This window comes from Mus musculus, chromosome 4 (assembly GCF_000001635.26).
Source record: "Mus musculus strain C57BL/6J chromosome 4, GRCm38.p6 C57BL/6J".
In the NCBI taxonomy this organism is placed as follows: Eukaryota; Metazoa; Chordata; class Mammalia; order Rodentia; family Muridae; genus Mus; species Mus musculus.
Window position 1 is genome coordinate 155,704,218 of NC_000070.6, and position 20,502 is coordinate 155,724,719.

General features: G+C 44.1%; 1 protein-coding gene and 1 non-coding gene across 2 annotated transcripts in view; one reads left to right on the top strand and one right to left on the bottom strand.

Moving 5' to 3' along the window:
* Positions 1-597: 597 nt before the first annotated feature.
* Ssu72 (Ssu72 RNA polymerase II CTD phosphatase homolog (yeast)) overlaps positions 598-20,502 on the top strand; it is a 29,065-nt gene continuing 9,160 nt past the window's right edge. Inside the window, exons 1-2 of the mRNA NM_026899.3 lie at positions 598-1,244; positions 11,245-11,388. Of these exons, the coding sequence (NP_081175.2) occupies positions 1,165-1,244; positions 11,245-11,388 (224 nt within the window). The 5' untranslated portion in view covers positions 598-1,164. The remainder of the gene's footprint in view (positions 1,245-11,244; positions 11,389-20,502) is intronic.
* Gm22573 lies at positions 15,823-15,924 on the bottom strand. Its single transcript, XR_003955440.1, has one exon. It is a non-coding gene; the product is annotated as a U6 spliceosomal RNA (small nuclear RNA).

Sequence of the window (20,502 nt, forward strand, 5' to 3'; positions counted from 1 at the left end):
TACTGAATCTACGGCTTTTTTTTTGAGACAGGGTTTCTCTGTGTAGCCCTGGCTGTCCTGGAACTCACTCTGTAGACCAGGCTGTCCTCGAACTCAGAAATTTGCCTGTCTCTGCCTCCCAAGTGCTGGGATTAAAGGCGTGCGCCACCACCGCCCGGCAAAACACAGCTTTTGTTATACTTACTACACATTATCTACCTTCTTGTCCCTGACAATCTCATACTGCTCCAACTTTAAAGGAGTTCTCAGAATCTCCAAACAACTTATCTAATCCCCTTCACTTCTTGACCATTCCATTCGAGCTAGAGGGGACAGGTCACCAGGCAGGTAGGCCGGCTGTAAGTCGACCTGATTACCGAGTTCTAGGATTAAAGAAAAGTGTGAGGCACCACGCCCAGCAGCAACTCTATTTCTCTCTCCCCCTCTCACTTGAGATCGAGCTCTCAATAGGCAACCTAAACTGGCTTCCAACAGAGAAGCGATTTTTCCTGCCAGTTTTCCGATTGGCCGAACTTGAAGAGCCCGCTACCTCACCCATATTTTTCATATCGTTTACATGTTAAGCTGCAACGGGCTCACAGAGGAAGTGACGTGCTTCTAGAAGTCCAGTGACTCTGAGGAAGGTACTCGTGATAGAGATAGGGCACAAACCAAGTGCTGGAGCCCAGTGCATCTATGAAATTGGCAGAGTGACCACCTGGAGGAAACCGGAATGAAAAACGTCCCAACCACACCAAGAGAAGCCGCGGAAAGGACTTGAGACTCCCCGGACCCGCCCCAACGCCCGTCCCACTGAAGTTTTCAGTATTGCGCAAGCGCCGCGCCTAGCGCGTCATCCGAGGCGACGGTACATTAGGACGCAGGCGCGGCTCACACCGCTCCAGTTGCCGGCGCAGGTCCTGTGACGTCACGCGCCGGCGAAGGTGGTCCACGACCGCCGGCCTCGGCTGCTCTCAGGCTGATTCGGCGTCGGCCGGTCGCCCTCCCGCGCCGGCTGCAGTACGAGCCCAGGAGAGCACCGTCGGCCTCCCCACGCGTTGCGTTGCGTTGCGTTGCGTTCACTTCCGTGTCGCAGATTTCCGGTTACCGCCATCTTCCTCGCGCGGAAGCCGGCTTCTAGGTGGGAGCTCCGTAGCGAGAGCAGTGGGTAGTTCGGTCGGTGCCATGCCGTCATCGCCGCTGCGGGTGGCGGTGGTGTGCTCGAGTAACCAGAATCGGAGCATGGAAGCACACAACATCCTCAGGTAGTGCAAGCTCCACCTGCCCTCCGCCCCTCCCTCCTCTTTCCCACAGATTCTTGTCCAGACCCCGACCCTGTACTGACTGGGCCGCGGAGGTCGGGCCACGCCCGGCTTCCACGCTCAGCGAGCCCTCAGTGGGGTCCGTGCGCGCGACACCCTCGGTAGTGTAGGCATCCCCGTAAACCCTAGAGGTGGCCACACGACAGCTGGGGCCCTCTGGGTGCTGGACGACCGGGCAGTATCACGGGGTAGGCCAAGGTCTTTCCGTGCTGCGAAGGGTGCCTGGTGTTTATCTTTCCCGTATATGTGTCGTCCGGCCACCTTGGAAAGCTCTCCACACGTCACATCAAGATGGAACGAGTCTGGAAGCAACAACAGTGATCTGAGGTGTTAACGTCAGGGACTGTTTATTGCTGTCTTCGTTTGCAAGTCTCATGCACCAGCCACCACCCCTCTCAGCCCCATAACTTTAGTCAGTAATTTCTGGAGCACACGAATTCATTTGGTTCAGTGGGACCTCCTCATATTTCTTCACGAATTCACCAGTTTCTAGTAGGGCATTCATCTTTGATAGTATTTTATCTTAAAAAAAAAAATCTCTTGACAAAATGAGAAACTGATGCATTGTATTACAGTTAAAATGGGGGTTTGTACATTTCAACTTAGTGCAGTAGAAATGTCTTTTTTCCCCCAGAGTTAACTGTTTGTGAACTTTTAAAACTTTTTTAAATATTATTTTTTGGCAATTTCGGGTTTTTTTTGTTTTTTTTTTAACCCTCAAAACAGGGTCTCTGTGTAGTTCTGGCTGTCCTGGAACTCACTCTGTATACCTGGTCGGTCTCAGACTCAGAGAATTGCCTGCCTCTGTCTCGCAGCTACTGCAATTAGAGGTGTGCTGCTGGTTTTGAACTCACTTTTCACCTGCCTCCCTTGTGTTGTTATTACTAATAGGAGTTTGCCACCATACCAAGCACTGTCTTGTGTTTTCTTAGTCACCCAGAGTGTTAGTTGCCTATTATCTCAAATTCTAAAGTTTCATTCTTTGTAATGCTTAGTACATAGACCAGTAGTTCTCAACCTTCCTAATGCTGCGACCATTTAATATAGTCCTCATTTTGCAGTGACCCCCCCCAACAATAAAATTATTTTTGTTGCTACTTTATAATGCAGTTCTGCTTTTATGAATTGTAGTGTAAATATAAGTATGTTTTTTGATGGTTTTAGGTGACCCCTGTGAAAAGGTGGTTTGAGCCTTAAAGCGGTTATTGACATAGGGCATAGCCTTTACTTAGTTTTGTTTGTTTTATAGATGGTGATGTGCTTTGAAATTAAGCAGTAGGCGCTACAATGTATAAAGCTAGCCTGGACTGTAAGACACCATCTCAAAAAAAAAAAAAAGTGGGGTCGATATCCTACTTCAGATTGTATCCTTGAACTAAAATTCATCTTGCCTCAGTGAGAGGATCACTAGGATATGATGCCATGCCCTGCCTTTGTGAGTTATCAATACACACATACACCTACAGGTCTAAAAAACACTCTATACCCTGCTCTTGTTGAGATACTGTGGACTTAATAGTTTTAGGTATTTTTACATTTGTACCTGGAGATAGAACTTTGGTTTGTGTTATCCTCAGTAATTCAATCTACCTACTTTTAGACAGGTTCTCTCCTGAGTCTTGGGACTCAAACTTAGGTTCCTGTGGCAAGCTCTGCCTCAATACTGACCCATCTTCCAGCATCCTTCCCCCACCCCACACCCTTTTTGGGCTCATCTCACACTGTAGCTCAGGCTCCCGTTGAACTTGTGTTTTGGCTTTACTGCCTCAGCTTCCCATGGTAGGGTTGTAAATGTAATACACAGTTCTCTGCTCTTTTTTCCTCTTTCATATTTACATGTTGAATTTAAATATACTAATTCATGTTTAATGAACAAATGTGAGGTTAATGAGTAGTCCAGGCTGACCTTAAACTCAAAGATCCATCTGCCTCTGCCTCCAAGCGCTGGGATCAGAGGTGTGCTCCACCACTGCCTATTGCCTTCTTGAAGTATACTTACTATTTTTCTGTTTTGGGGTTTAAAAAAAAGAAAGATTCTTTCTTGAGACTGAGAGGCAACGGGAAATGTATAAATATGCAGTACTCTGGAAAACACCCTTAAAAACTGTAAGAATGTGAAATATGCCTACCATTTGTTCAGTGATGCCATTTCCAGGAATTTATGCTAAAATAGTAACCAGAACCTGTGCAAAGACTTTTATACAGCACAAGGAAGTTGTCACTTAAGTTAGAATCTTCTGATTCTACTTGACTAAAGAAGAACAATGACAAAAATCAATGGCTGTAAAGAATCTCATCCTGGAACTCACTCTGTAGACCAGGCTGGCCTCGAACTCAGAAATCCGCCTGCCGCTGGGCGTGGTGGCACACGCCTTTAATCCCAGCACTCGGGAGGCGGGGGCAGGTGGATCTCTGAGTTCCTGGCCAGCCTGGTCTACAGAGTGAGTTCCAGGACTGCCAGGGCTATACAGAGAAACCCTGTCTCCCCCCCCCCCCAAAAAAAAAATCCGCCTGCCTCTGCCTCCCAAGTGCTGGGATTAAAGGCGTGCGCCACCACGTCCGGCCTTTGTTGTAGTTATTACATAGAGAGTTGAGAGTTCCAGGCCAGCCTGGGCTACATGGGACCCCATCTAAAAGTAAGAGACAGAGATAGACTTGTGATAGGCAAGCAGGTGTGAGGCCTAGCTGAGTATGTGTAAGTCCCAGAGTAGGAGAAACAAGCTTAGGAGAGATGGTCTGATGAGTGCCTCTGAGAATATTTTTCTTAAAGCTGTTTAAGTTCATCTTGCCTGTGTGTGTACCTGTAGTGTGGGGGTGTGGAGGCCAGAGTTAGTTAGCCTCCTGCTGCTCTCAATCATGCTTTGAGACAAAGTCTCAAATGTATCTGGAGCTTACCAATTAGACACACTGGCTGACAGCAAACTCTTAAGTTTCTGCTGTCTCCATGCTAAGATTAGCCAAACACCACCATGGCCAGTTATTTGTTTGTTGGTTTGTCGTATTTAAAGATTTAAACTTGGAAGCTCAAACCCCAATTTCTTCCCCCCCCCCCTCTCTTCTCTTTCCTCTCCCCTCCCCTCCCCTCCCCTCTTCCTTCCTCTCTTTGTTTCAGACTTATTTACTTATTTAATGTATATGAATACAATGTAGCTGTCTTTAGACACAGCAGAAGAGGGCATTGGACCCCGTTACAGTTGGTCATGAGCCACCATGTGATTGCTGGGGCCTGAACTCAGGACCTCTGCAAGAGCAGCCAGTGTTCTTAACACTGAGCCATCTGTCCAGCCCTAGTACTTCCTGTTTTGAGATGGACTTGTTTTTAGAAGCAGTGGATTCAGGATTTCAGTGCTCTGCTAAAATCATAGTTTAAAATCCCATTTATGACTGCCGAACATTAAGTGGTAGGAGAAAACCAGAACCTGTGCTAGCTTTTGGGACATTTCCTTTGGCATTTTACCATTTTACTTTCCATCTTTGGTACAATAGTGAAACAGTTTTGTTTGCCTTTAATGTAGCATTTTCTACAAAGAATTCACTAATAGATTTTTGATAGGTGTGAAAGACATTTATTTTTAGACAGAATAGTTGCCCTTCAGGCAAAGCTGTTGGTTGTCAGGAGTATTTTTATAGCATTCACTGCCTTTATGTAAGAAGAAGCAGATTGTCACCATACAAGATGGGCTGTTATGCCAGTTTCAGAAGTTTCAAAGAAAGCAGAGCTTCTGTTGCTAATTAGCCTTTTTGCCACTTGGGAACAGCTTTTTTTTTGGGGGGGGGGACCTGCATTGCAATTTAGTTTTAATTAAGATGCTTAAAAGTAATAGTTCAGAAAGTTGGGGGAGGGGAGGCACTTCCTAATGTGATGGGCTCACCATGCAGGCAGCTCTTGGGCTTGCAGTCTCATCAAGGCGAGGGCAGGTTGTTTGGGGGATGATGGGCTTGTAAGAATGTAGACAGATTAAAATGGAGAACGCTCCCTGTGGAAAATGCAGCATCGGCCTTAGAACCTTCTGGGGATTGTGGCCATGTCTACCATGCACTCTCCAGTGTTCTTGGGGACCTGCTTGGTTGTATAATGAGGATGTTATGTGCATTTAGAGTGACTCTTGTCTCCTACCTTACTTGGTTTTTTGGGATTCCTAGACTAGTCTCAGAACCCTGAGGTCAGGTTGCTTCCCCTGCCTTTTAGCCTTCTGAGAAGCTGAGACTTCAGGCCTGAGCCAAAGGGGCTCTCTCTGTATCTCACTTAAAGTGCTTCAGGGAAATGACCGAAAAGAAACGAGCCTTATGCATCCGGCCTTTTTTCCGAGACAGGGTTTCTCTGTGTAGCCCTGGCTGTCCTGGAACTCACTCTGTAGACCAGGCTGGCCTTGAACTCAGAAATCTGCCTGCCTCTGCCTCCCAGGTGCTGGGATTAAAGGTGTGCACCACCACCACCACCGCCTGGCTCTAGCTTTTTACTTTGTTAAAATATTCTGGTAATCCCTCTAGTGTAGATTTTAGGCAATGGAGGAAGGGACCTTTTGGGAAAAGTGGTCTCAGCTCTTTCTTGGTTTGACTCACTTAAGGTGACTTTTTGAATACCCAGCTTATTCACACTTGGTCACAAGTAGCTTTGGTTGTAAAACTTGAGATCTTTCACCTCATTCATGCCTGTGAAGAACATGCCAGGATTCAGAGCAGAGCCTACTCCTGATCCACACCGGAGAGCCTTACTTAGCTAATAACACAATGGCTTCTTATCACTTCAGACACAGGACTCATTGCAGATATTTTCAAGTCTGTATAATTCTCAGTTCCTGTTACAATGCTTTACTGTGCAGTTTTTGTAACATGTAGGATCTTTTAAGATTTGCTCTTTTCAGAGATGATCGTCCCTTCTTTCTGGGCATTGCTACCAGTCAATTTTTGTAGTATGATCTTCCTTTTACAAATTTGTGTGCACCACCACTGCCCAGCAAGAACAAATATTCTTAACTGCAAAGCCATCTCTTCAGCCCCTATACTTGTTCTGTTTTTAAAACACTCGTTGGCTTGAAGAGGCAAGTCTGTCTTGTGATCCCTAATCCCAGCACTCATGCAGAGCAAGCTCATGGAGGGTGAAGTCTTGTAATTAGGGCGAGTAATTGAACTGTAAAGCAGCAGAGAGGCAAGCAGATGCCCTAACCGGATTGTGTTTCTTTGGACCCCTGCCACCACACCTCATTCTTGTTCGTGTTTCCCTAAAAAGTAGTTCTTTTATTGTATATTATCCTGGTTGGTAAGCAAATGCCTTGACCCTCTCAGGAAGGCATTGTGTTTCAATTTCCTGTCACATGTCCCAGTTTGCTTGTGTAGCCTTTGCAGTTATAAACAACAGCTGGCTTTGTTGCTTTCCTACTCACTATTTGTTGGAACATTGGAGATTTTGTGTTTCAGGTTTCATAGTTTGGGTGTATGCGGATTTAGGACTTAATGATGATTCTCTGCTTTAGGTTGTATTCCTTTTGTCATACTCTGGGGGGCCTGGTTGTACAGCTTGGACATTCTAGAAACAGGGGAACTGACTCAGCGTTTTATTAACCTTAGTGGCCTCAGCTGAGGTGTCCCACAGAGCTAGCTCCAGGACACAGAAACCAAATATATATATTTGTATATATTTGTTTTTTTTTAGAATCTAATAAAATATAACCATATTTGTGTGTACATATTATATATATAATATATGTGTGTGTGTGCTTGTACATATGTGTATATATGTATGTATATGTATATATAAAAATATATGTATATAACATATTTTTTAATTTTTTGACGAGGTTTCTCTTTCCTGGAACAAGCTCTGTTGAACAGGCTGTCCTCAAACTCAGGAATCTATCTGCCTGTCTCTACCTCCCAAGGGCTAGGGTTAAAGGTGCATACCACAGAACCTAGCTAGAATTATCTTTTATATGTCTGCCTTTGTGACTCTTTGTAAGTGATGTGTGTTCTGATCTAGGACTGTGTTGCCTGGTACCAGTTCTCTTTTATTAATTAATTATGCTCCTGTTTTGGAGATGATGATATAGAACTTCAAAGGATTCTGCATAAACTTATAACCAAGTGGCTTATAACAAATGGCCTTTTTGGTCACAGGCAACACTTTGAATGTCTTTTGTGTGTCCCCCTCCCCCTTTCTATGTTTGAGCTTCTGGAAGTGAGGTTCTGGGTTTGCAGGTGTAGGTGGTTTTATCCACATAGGTGTGAACTCATCTACTGTAAATGCTGGCTGAGCAGCCTTGTGTCTAGCTGCACTGAGAAATCTATCTATCCTAGTTCACGTCGTTGTGCTGCTGTCTGTTCACAGTCCCAGTCATTTCCTTTATACCTGCAGCATGCTACCATATGACATCCTCAAGATAGAGCAGTGAACTTGTCTGATTGGTCCTTCCCTATTTGTTCCTGACTCTGTAAGAAATAACTCAAAAACAAGCCTGAGCTTTCAGTTTTCCTTACTCTTCTTTACTGTCATATTTATTTCCATCATTACTTTTTAAGGTCTCAATATAGACTTTTGTCCAGTACAGCCTCAGATTTATGGTCCTCCGGACTTAACATCAAATGATGGTGGAATAGGTCTTCATCACTTCCTTTTTCACTTTGAACTCTTAAATGGAATAGTTGAAAACTAGTACCTGCACATTTTGTTTTCCTCTTACACATGAAATAAAATATTGTTAGATGTACAGGTCACTTTCTTAATTCTACGTTCATGTTAATTGTCCCTTCTGTGGGGTTATGAGTCATGTTTCTTTTAGCATTTGGGTCTGGATGGATGAGTCTAAATAAGCTCCTGTCCTGCACATATCAGGACGTTGAACAGCATGCTTACCCAGTAGTGACAGTCAAAGACGTTTTAGATAATTCTGAATGTACTGAGTTACAATTAAATGAACAACAATGAAAACAGAATTGCGTGTGTTGGCTTCAAGGCTAGCCAGATAAATATAGTGAATTCCAGGTCAGCTTGGGTTACATACTGAGACCCTGTCTGAAAACAATAGCAAAAATACAGAAAAGCCGTACCAGAGTGATACTTTTATAAAATCATAACGATTGAGCTAGGCATGGTGATACCAGCCTTTAATCTCAGAGTTAAGAAATCAAAGGCTGTTAGATTTCTGTGAGCTCAAGGCCAGCCTGGCCTATTAAAGAGTTTCAAGACTGCAGGGCGTGGTGGCACAACGCTTTTAATCCTAGCACTTGGGAGGCAAAGGCAGGTGGATTTCTGAGTTCGAGGCCAGCAAAGACTACATAGTGAGATCCTGTTTCAGAAAGCCAAAAGTGGGGGGGGGGGCGGGGGGGGGTGGAGTCCGCTATGAGTTGCATTTTGGGAGCTGGAGGGGTAGCTCAGTGGTTAGGAGTATTTGCTAATTTTAGAGGACCTAAGTTTAGAGTTTGGTTTCCAGCATCCACATGATGGTGTGCAATCATCGGCAACTCCAGTTATAGGGGAATCCAATGTTCTATTCTGACCATAGACATCATGTAGGCAAAACACCCATACACATAAAGTAAATAAATCTAAAAAAACATTTTTAAAGATTTATTTGTTTTATGTACATGAGTGTTCTGTCTGTCTGTATGGTTGCATACAAGTAGAGGGCATCAAATCTCATTATAGATGGTTGCGAGCCACCATGTGGAAATTGAATTCTGGACCTCAGGAAAAGCAGCCAGTGCTCTTAGTCACTGAACCATCTCTCCAGCCCCCCATTTTTAAAAAACGAAATTTTAAGGATTCTACTTTTGTTAAGTTTAAAAGAACCCAAGTCAGTTGAGCTTTGTTTTGTTGTTGTTTGTTTTTTGCTTTTTCCGAGACAGGGTTTCTCTGTGTAGCCCTGGCTGTCCTGGAACTCACTTTGTAGACCAGGCTGGCCTCGAACTCAGAAATCTGCCTGCCTCTGCCTCTCGAGTGCTGAGATTAAAGGCATGCGCCACCATGGCCGGAGTCAGTTGAGCTTTGTGGCACATGCCTTAAATCCCAACAGTTAGGAGGCAAGAGGTAGGTGGATCTGAGTTAAAGGCCAGCCTGGTCTACATAATGAGTTCCAGTACAGCTAGAACTACATGGTGAGATCTGTCTCAAAAAACCACAACCACAACAAAATAAAACCCAAGTTCTATTCTAAATTAACTTCTTGTAAATGTAACCTGTTGTGACAGACAGTGGTAGGTCCCTGGTTAAACACGGACATGTCTGTTTTGAGGTGCTTTTCTCTTGATGCAGATATGGCTTGTAGGGTCTAATTAGGTTGGTCTGTAACTCTTTGCATTTTCTCTGGTTTATCAAAATCTGCACCCTGCTGGGTTCCATGAAAGTCACTGCAGCTGTTGTGACTATTTGTCCCTGCAGGACCCAGCTTGTATACTTAAGTCTTCCTTGCTAAGGTGTTGGTCAGGTGACTACAGTGTTCTAAATTTCAGTCAGTCAGCATTTTGAGTTTGGAGTAACAGCATTGAACAGCTAGAATTTCCTACATTTAGCTTTGCAATACCAATTCTCTTCTGATTGAATTCATGTAACTTGTTACAGAATTTTTTTGTTTTTGTTTTTGTTTTTTTGAAATATTGTTTCTCTGTATAGCCCTGGCTGTCCTGGAACTCACTTTGTAGACCAGGCTGGCCTCGAACTCTGAAATTCGCCTGTCTCTGCCTCCCAAGTGGGATTAAAGGCGTGCGCCGCCACCACCCGGCTTGTTACAGAATTTAAAAAAAAATGGTTTTAACATTCAGTTAACAATTTTAAAATGTAGGTTTGGTGTGGTGGCATAGGACTAAAGTCAACACTGGAGACTAAAGCAGGAGGGTCTCGAGTTCAAGCGCAGCCTGATTGGTTTGGAAAGACCAAGCCTCGATAGACAAACAAACAAACAGGTTGGGAGATGCTCATTCTTTCAAGTGCCTGCTCTGTAAACATGATGATCTAAGGTGCAGATTTCCAGCATCCACTTAAAAGTCGGGTGGGTGTGTATGTGGGTGTGTATGTGGGGGTGTGTGGGTGTGTATGTGGGTGTGTATGTGGGTGTGTATGTGTGTGTGTCCCTAGCACTAGGGCAGGTACTTTGGTTGAGAGCACAGGTGGATTCCTGCAGCTCATTGGCCAGCCATTCTAGAGGAATTGAACTACTGTCTTCTAAAAAAAAAAAAAAAAAGGTGGAGGGGGCGCTGAGGAGGACAGTGTGGTGGCTTTCACACGCACAAATGTGCACACATCCGTGAAAACCTACATGTGCACTAAAAAGTAAAAACTTAAAGCATGTTCTTAATACTTAAGGTTCACTTTCGTTGTTTTTACTGTTTTAATTTCTTTTTTAAAATATTTATTTATTTATTATGTATACAGTGTTCTGCCTGCATGTGTGCCTGTGGGCCAGAAGAGGGTGCCAGATCTCATTGCAGATGGTTGTCAGCCACCATGTGGTTGCTGGGAATTGAACTCAGGACCTCTGGAAGAGCAGACAGTGCCCTTACCCTCTGAGCCATCTCTCCAGCCCTTGTTTTAATTTCTTTAAACCTTATTTTGTGTGTATGGTGTATATGGAAGCACGTACAGTGAATGTGGGGACACTATGTGTTTGAGAGCCAGAGGACAACTTACAATGTTAGTTCCAGGAATTGAAAGTCATCAGGCCTACACAGCAAGGAAATTTACCCATTGGGCCATTGTGTCCCCCTAAAAGAGAGTTGGCGAGATGGCTCAGCTGATAAAGGCACTTGCTACCAAGTTTGATAACCTGAGATCTTTCTCTAGAACCTACATGATAGAACTAGAGACACATACATAAATAAATAGATACATTAATTAATTAATTGATAAATTATTAAAAGAAAAGTAGGCTGTTCATTTTTGATTTATGTCCTTTGGCTAAGAACTGTATGTTTTAATCCAACTGTGATGTTTTTTCTTCTTTGTGTCTTCCAGCAAGCGAGGTTTCAGTGTCCGCTCCTTTGGAACAGGAACTCATGTGAAGCTCCCAGGACCAGCACCTGACAAGCCCAATGTTTATGACTTCAAAACCACATATGACCAGATGTACAATGACCTCCTCAGGAAAGACAAAGAACTGTATCCCATGGCTGACCCTTAGAGAAGCAGAGAGGTCATCTGGTGGGTGTGATGTGTGACTGGTGTCACTCTGATCCCCCACCCTGCAGGCTGTGTTTTAGGAGAAACAGGACCTGCAAATGTGTTCTGGCGTATAGGCCAGTGGTGCCTACGTCAGTCCTTTTTTATTTATAAGAAGTCAGTTTTTCAGTTTCCTCCTTTTTTTTTCTTCCTTTTTCTTTTCTTTTCTTTCTTTCTTTTGTAAGTTTGAGATAGAGCCTCACTATGTGACCCTGGCTAGCCTGAGATTCACTCTGTAGACCAGGCTGACCTTGAACTCACAGACCCTCATGCCTCTGCCTCCTATGTGCTGGGACTACAGACATGGGACACTAGCCCAGTGGAGCATTCAGTTTCTTTCCTCCTGCCCTGGAGAGGCTAGAGCAGTGCTTCTCAGCCTGTGGTTGGGACTCCTTTGGGGGTGTCAAACAGCCCTTTTACAGGGATTGTCTAAAACCATTGGAAAACACAGATATTTACATTTTGACTCATAACAATAGCAAAATTACAGTAATAAAATAGCAAGAAAATAATGTTTGGTCGGTAGTCACCAGAACATAAGGAACCATATTAAAGGCAGCATCAGGAAGGTTGCGGTTGAAGCGCTGCTCTAGAGGCAGCCACACACGTAAAGCCTGCTGGATGTGATAGTCAGAAGGCCCTGCTCTGTTGTTACACGGCAGTGCATGGCTGAGTAAATAGAAACTGCATCACACGGTAGGCCGCCTAGCTGCTCCCTTTACAAAGGTGCGTGCACATGGAACCATTGGTAAGGCGGTTTGACATTACTGCAGCTCCTGGAAATATATTAGCTGGGTTAGTGGCTCATGCCTATAATCTCAGCCTTTGGGTGGCTGAGGCAGGGAGATTGCTGCAAGTTTGATGCCAGCCTGGGCTGCAAGTTTGAGGCTAGCTTGGGCTATAGACCAAGACCCTGTCACAAAACGTTGCTGTGTTTACCAAACAGAAGCATGAAAAAACAGTATTCTGAGAGAACTTCAAGAAGAAGTAAAACAGGCTGAATTTTGTACTGGACACTTGTGGGGAAAGACAGGGGTATTTTAACGTCAGTTCTCCATACCACACATCGTATAATGGTTAAGCTAATCAGTGCTTCAGGTTTAATGAGCAGGTCATCTCACTTGAAATTTCCCATGTTCATAAGCTTAGCCTGTGCATAGAGGCCAAATGTGTGCATCAAACAACTTGGACTTTTAGAGATCAGACCTCTGGGTTTTGTTTTGTTTTTTTGAGACAGGGTTTCTCTGTGTAGCCCCGGCTGTCCTGGAACTCACTCTGTAGACCAGGCTGGTGGCCTCGAACTCAGAAATCTGCCTGCCTCTGGTTTTATACATCCTCTTTTTTTTGTTTGTTTGTTTTTGATTTTTTTCGAGACAGGGTTTCTCTGTATAGCCCTTGCTGTCCCGGAACTCACAGGCTAGCCTTGAGCCTGCCTCTGCCTCCCGAGTGCTGGGATTAAAGGCGTGCACCACCACACCCGGCCATTGAGTCATTTCTTATACAAACTTTCTGTTTTTAGAGACATGTTCCCACTATGTATCCCTGGCTGGCTTGTAACAATATGTATAGACAAAGCTAGCCTCCATTTTAGATCCACTTCTCTCTTCTGCTCCACCTCCTGGCTGCTGGGGTCACTTGTTAGCTTCACTTTTTAAGTTTTTAGGCAGCGGTTTCACTACATTGCCCAAGCTGGCCTTGACAAAACTGTAGCACCGGTCAACCATAAACATGTTACCCTGGCACTGCTTCCCCAGAGTCTGAGGTTATAGTCTTACTCCTTTTAATATAAACGACACTTTAAGCTAGTGTAGAGTCCTAGCTACTCTAGAAGCTGAAGCACTGGATCCAGGAGCTCACGGCTAACCTGGGGAACTGGGAGGCTTGGCCTCGAGGAAAAGAGCAAGCTCTGCGTATTACCGCACAGGTCGCACTCAGAACTCAGGAAGTTGAAGTGGGATGATCTTGAGACTTTCTCAAGAAAGAAGAATATAATAAACCAAAAATGTTTATATAAGTTCAAACAGGAATTAGGTAGCTTAAAGTGTCCAAATACCTTCTAACAAAATGTAAATCCTTGTAGTCACATCCCAGTCCTCCCTCAGCTGCAGGCTGCAGTTGAACAATGGTAAGCGCGGACATTGGGTCAGAAACACAGGTGTTTCCTGTTAGCCTTACTTGCCTTTTGGGGTACAGTTGGGAGTGTTTAAGGTTGTAGCGTGCCTGTGGCCTGTACCACAGTGACACTGAACCCACCCTGGGATAAGAGAGTACTTCTGACACTTCACCCCACTCAGAAGGCCAGGAGCCTAAATTGGGGGGAGGGGTGTTTAGTATTCCTCTGAATGTTGGGTGGAGCCGGGTGTTATAGTCTCACGTCCTTTCCCAAAGAACTCCTAAGTTTGGGGTGAGGGGTGCATCTCACAACAGCTTCTTCCTGGAGCGAGCCTCTTTGGTAAATGTGATATACTCCTTTCCCTTAGAGTCACAGGGACGGAGTACCGTAAAGTCTCAGAGACTCTGATTTTGGGGGCTTGGTGTTTTTCCTTGGCTCTAGGAAAAAGTTGAGGGTTTTTTCTTTCTTTTTTCTTTTTTTTTTTTTTTTTTAATTTTTTTCAAGACTGGGTTTCCCCAGGTAGCACTGCTGTCCTGGGACTCATTCTATAGACCAGACTGGCCTTGAAAACTTTTTTGATTGTTTTCAAGATAGGATCTCTTATGCAGCTCTGTTTGTCCTAGAACTTGCTATGTAGAACAGGCTGGCCTCTGTTAGGATTAAAGGCATGCATTACCATGCCCGGGTCTTATCTGCCTTTGCAGTTAGTACTGTTTTTTTTTTTTTTTTAATTTTTAAAATATTTATTTATTTACTTATTATATGTACGTACACTTGTAGCTGCCTTCAGACACTCCAGAAGACCGTATCAGATTTCATTATGGATGGTTGTGAGCCACCATGTGGTTGTTGGGATTTGAACTCAGGACCATTGGAAGAGCATTCGGTGCTCTTAACCGCTGAGCCATCTCATCAGCCCAGTACTGTTTATTTTTGATACTCTTTTTTTTTTTTTTTTTTTTTTTTAAAGATTTATTTATTTATTATATGTAAGTAGACTGTAGCTGTCTTCAGACGCACCAGAAGAGGGCATCAGATCTCTGTTACAGGTGGTTGTGAGCCACCATGTGGTTGCTGGGATTTGAACTTCGGACCTTTGGAAGAGCAGTCGGGTGCTCTTACCCCCTGAGCCATCTCACCAGCCCTATTTTTGATACTCTTGTATTCTGTGACAGGATTAAACATGCAGTAATGCACATGTTAATATTCTCTTTATTATAAAATAAATTTTAATATTGAAACCAACAGACTTCCCAGTTTCTGGACAGGGTCGCTCTTAATATGTTTTACAAGCACCAGGATTAGGCTTCAGCTATTTAGGCAGCTCTAGAAGGAATGGAGGCCAGCATCTAGGAGTGGTATATTTTTTTATAGGGTGATGGTTTAACTGTCAGTGGCTCCCTCTTAATATGTGCAGACTATACAGAAAGGAACTACATGTATGAGCTTTTAATGTGTTGGGGACAGGAGTGGCAGGCAGGGGAGCTGTAGCCATGTTGGTAGCTTGGTGATAAGTCTTGAGTATTTGCCTGTTGACATCCCTCGAGGCGGCTCACCTCTTGGTTGGCCCTCAGGAAGCTTATTACTTATTTACTTGGTGTAGGAAGTATATTGGTCTAGGTGGGGCCAGAATGAGGCATAACAATGTACTTAATGCTTTTCTGTATTTTCAGTATTATCCTTGTCCCAAAGGAGGTCTCTTCCAGGGAATTTACTAGACAGTGGCATTAAGCCACATTAGATGAGAGCATTGTTGAGATTATATGAAGGGGTTGGGGATAGAGGTAGGATCACTATATGGGATACCCATTTGTTCCAGGGCAGACCATCACAGGGAATTGGGAAAGGAGTGATTCCTCGCTTTGGAAATAACTCTGATAGTGTTCCTTAGTCAGTAGGAAGTGTCCCTGCAAGTGTCCCTTTACATAAGAGCCATACTTTTATAGTAGAAAGCTAAAAGAATATTTTAAGATGTAACTCAAAGGTGAAAGCACTCTATATTTTCAAGGAGGAAAAGATACTTGATTAGGACTGGGGGGCCCTAGACCACCTCTGACATACTTTTTTTTTAAATTTTATTTATTCACTTAATATCTCAATATCAACTCCCCCCCCCCCCATTCTCCCAGTACCCTCTCCCTTTCTCCTCTGAGAAGGGAGCCCCCCTCTGGGTATCACCCCCACAACCCCCAAACACATCCTCTCCCACTGAGGCCAGACAAGGTGACCCAGTTAGGGGAACAGGATCCAGAGGCAGGCTAAAAAATATGGAACGGTTCATGGATTTGCATGTCATCCTTGCACAGGGACCATGCTAATCTGTACCATTCCAGTTTTAGTGTATGTGCTGCCAAAGCGATTACTCTGCCATGTTTTCTATTCTCTGTGTAGCTAGGACCTCAGTTTCTTCATATGTGGCACGTGATGACATCTGGTAAGTGAATTAAAACATACAAGCTGAGCAGAGTAGCAGCCACCTGAAATCCTAGCACTCGGGCAGCAAACATAATAGTTAAAAAAGAAACATGCAGATGCCTAGATCAGTGATAGGAATTCTCAGTTCACCTGATTTCTACAGATTCTGTCTTTGAAACCAGATATGGTGGTCATGTACCACCATCTAAGCTGCTCTGTGCAGTGAGACAGGAGGATGACCAGGAGGCGCTTGCCAATGCAGGGTCTGCCTGGATACCAGACGATTTCCCTTTCTTAAAAATGAAAGAGCCAGGCAGTGGTGGCGCTCGCCTTTAATCCCACCACTCAGGAGGCAGAGACAGGTGGATTTCTGAGTTCGAGGCCAGCCTGGTCTACAGAGTGAGTTCCAGGACAGCCAGGGCCACACAGAGAAACCCTGTCTTGAAAAACCAAAAAACAAAAATGAAAGAAAGTGGTAGACATAGTGTCACATAACCTATTTTCCCAGTATTTAGAAGGTTCAGGTCGAGTTTAAGGCCAGCCTGTGTGAAATAAGCAAGACCCTGTCTTAAATCTTCATTTAGGTGGTTTTGTTTTTTGTTGTTTTTTAATTTCATTAAGAGGAGCCCATTAGTTCTGTTTATCAGTGTCAGATGTACCTGGAACAACGTTGGTGATATGAGTTGATTTTTGTTCATGGGGAATGGTCGGTCTTACCAGTGAACTATCAAGAGATTAAGGAAGTGGGTCAGCACAAACGCTCGCCGGGAAGCACGCCCTGCTCTTGCTGCCTCTGCTCCCACTGCTAATGCGGAGGCCATGAACTGTTCATAAGACACTACAGGGCGTAGTTACTACTCTTCCTGAAACTTGCATATATGTTGAAAAGTGGACCTGTAAATCTGCTCTCTCTAGTATGCTTGGATTTATCTTTGGGATCTTGCAGTCACCTTTTGAGTTTAGAATATATTTTAGCTATCCATGTTATTTAGTGTTCATCCTCAGTCTTTTATTACTGTACATTCTTTTTCCTTGAAAAATGGTTTCTGAGATAAAAAATGAACCAGAATTGGCCTTCTGATAGTTATTCTTGTCATTGATTGGATGAGACACATCTAGGAGATTAGTAAAAACGTAGCTCTGGGTATGTCTGTGAGAGTGTCCCTTTTTTCCTATTTAAAATGTTATTGTTTGTATGAATAGTGGTGCGTGGACATGCCAAGTTAAAGTCAGGACAACTGGAAATGATTCTCGCCTAACCTTTGTGGGTCTCAGTGGGCCATTAGAAGAAGTAGGTCATAGACAGCATACCTTTTAAATTTTTTCTATGAATTTTCTTTTCTTTTTTTTTTTTAGTTTTTTTAAGACAGGGTTTTACTGTGTGACCCTGGCTGTCCTGGAACTCACTATGTAGACCAGGCTGGCCACGACCTCAGAAATCTGCCTGCCTCTGCCTCCCGAGTGCTGGGATTAAAGGTGTGTGCCACCACCACCCGGCCAGCTTTTTTTTTTTTTTTTTTTTTTTAGAATTTTTTTTTTAATTAGGTATTTTCCTCGTTTAGCCAATTTAGCTTTTTAAGAGTGCTCTCTCTGCATATACACCTGCATGCCAGAAGAGGGCACCAGATCCCAGTATAGATGGTTGTGAGCCACCATATTGTTGCATGTATGAGTGTTTTGCTGGGATCTATGTCTGTGCATCATGTGTGTACCTGGCGCCTGAGGGGGTTTAGGAGAGCATGCCAAATCTTCTGGAACTGGAGTTAACGGACTATTGTGAGCCACCCTGTGGGTGCTGAGAGTCAAGTCCAAATCCTCTTAAAAGCAGCTCTTTCTCTTAACTGCTGAGTCACCTCCAGCCCATTGGGATTATATCTTAGGCTAGTCCCTTCCTGCATTCCTCTTTCTCTGCTTCCTAACATAAGTCACCCTACCTCGCAATACCTCCTCCTTGAGATTGAATGACATCGCAAACTATGAGCCAAGTATCTTTGCCAAACTGTTTTTTTTCTTCCAGATATTTGATCATGATGCAAAAGTGACTTTAATACAGTCCTCTCGCTGAAGACCATTGATAAACACAAGAGCCATGAGACTTGATTTTTGAAGGTTTTACTAATCTCTACTTTCAAGTGAAGCTTATGTTTATCTTGCTTTTGTTGAGTGTAGGATGGGAATCATGGGCAGTCACCATATTTCTTCCTCCTGGGAGTGTGCCTGCTATGCAAACACAGTAGTCATGGTTTCCCACTAACCATGCTGTTGTCACATGTCACGGCCATGTTCCCTTTGGTAGCGTGTGGTGCCAGCCTAGCAGGCCAACCCTGACAGTGATTTTCAGTTGTGTCTCTATTTTCATCTAGTTAGCAGCTCTTTTTTCCTCCCCAGATTTATTTAATATTTATTTGTGAGTGTTGTTGTTTTGTTTTTGAGACAGGGTTTTTCTGTGTATCTTTAGCTGTCCTAGAACTCACTCTGTGGACCAAACTTGGCCTCAAATTCATAGAGATCTGTCTACATGCCTCTGCCTCCCGAGTGCTGGGATTAAAGGTGTTGCCACCACCACCTGGCCCAAGATCTACCTATGCATAAGACACTCTATACCTGAATGCTGGAAAGGGGCATCAGATCCCAGTATAGTTGTGAGCAACCATGTGGTTCCTAGGAATTGAACTCAAGGCCTATGGAAGAGTAGCCAGTGCTCTTATCTGCCAAGCCATCTTTCCAGCTTCTCTCTAGCTATACTTTTTAAAAGAAGTTTTAAAAATTGTGTGTGTTGCCAAATAAATAGCTCATTTAATTTTTCTAAAATACCGATTGTATCTCCTATATGTTCTAGTACAGGGCTGACATGGAACTGTCGTACAGGGGCTGTTTATCTGCTGCCTTTTTTTTTTTTTTTTTTTTTTTCCGAGACAGGGTTTCTCTGTGTAGCCCTGGCTGTCCTGGAACTCACTCTGTAGACCAGGCTGGCCTCGAACTCAGAAATCTGCCTGCCTCTGCCTCCCTAGTGCTGGGAGTAAAGGTGTGCACCACCACACCTGGCTCATCTGCTTCTTATTAATCAGGTTTATCTAAGCCGATTGGCCAAGGTTTGCAGTGGACATTGCAAATGTCTGGATGTAATAAATACTCTTGGGTTTCTCCTTGGATGCTTCCCTGCCTGCACCAGTGAGTGAGAAGCTGCTGCTAGCCAGTCACCTAATGAAGCCAATCACCTGTATGAAGTCATCCTTCCAAGTAAGGACTTTCCCTGGCTTTCCTGGGCTTATCCTGGAAACCCAGAGAAGCTCTCTCCTCAACCCCTATTTCAGGAAGGGTCCAGGTATGGGTCAAGCGGTATCCCATCTGGGAATGTAAGTCTCCTGCTGCAATGCTGAGGAATTAGGGTGCTCTGAGAATGGCTGAGAGACTCAACATCTCTGGTGGGATATGTGCAGATAGCCATGCCTTGTCCTGACCTTGTGTTACACTCTAGTCTTATAATTACCCCCAAAGAAGTGAAAATATTAAATCATTGGCAAAAAATCTAAACAAACAAAAAACCAGGCTGGGCTTCAGTCGGTTCTGTATGGGCAAGTATGAAAAGCAGGCTGCTGGAGATACAGGTGGCCCCATGCTTGTTGCTTACCCTTGATATACCTGAATTCAGACTTGTCCGCAGAAGTAAATCTCAGTCCAACATTAGTTCTTGGAGTTGCATTTATCTCTGCTCTTGTGATCATCAAAAGTCCTCGGTGCCCAGTTCAGGCAATTACCCCTGGCCATCTCAGTCCTCTAGACTAGGACCTCCTTCCCACTTGATAGCCCAGTTGTGCTTGGAGACTTGTAATACACAGTTCATCGTGCACTAGTTATCCTAGGGATTCAGTTCAGAAGGTAGACTTGAGAAGAGTGTGGGAAGTGTTTTGTTGGAATAGTGTATAGTGCACAGGATGTATTCAAGCAAGCCTACTTTCCACTTGGTTTGAGCCAAATAGCGATTTTGCCATCACTTGAAATTTTGTGATAAGTTGTTAACAACACCTCTGGTTTGGCCTGTGTTCTGCTATCATCTTTGGTGCCTGCGAGATCTTCAACTCTCAGGCTGTGTCCTAGGACACCTGACAGCTTCTAAGACTGAAGCCACATGCTTGGAATGAACATTCTTCCTGAAAGTTGTATTTATCTAAGTTTTTTCCTTTTCTACCAAAGTAACTTTTTTTTAATTAGATATTTTCTTTATTTACATTTCAAATGTTATCCCCTTCCCTAGTTTCTTCTCTGAAAATCCTCTATCCCCTCTCTCCTCCCCCTGCTCCCCACGCCTGCTCCCTGGCCCTGGCACTCCCCTATACTGGGGCATAGCACCTTCACAGGACCAAGGGCCTCTCCTCCCACTGATGACCGACTAGGCCATACTCTGCTACATATGCAGCTAGAGGCACGAGTCCCACCATGTGTTTTCCTTGATTGGTGGTTTAGTCCCAGGAAACTCTGGGGGTACTGGTTAGTTCATATTGTTCCTCCTATAGGGCTGCAGACCC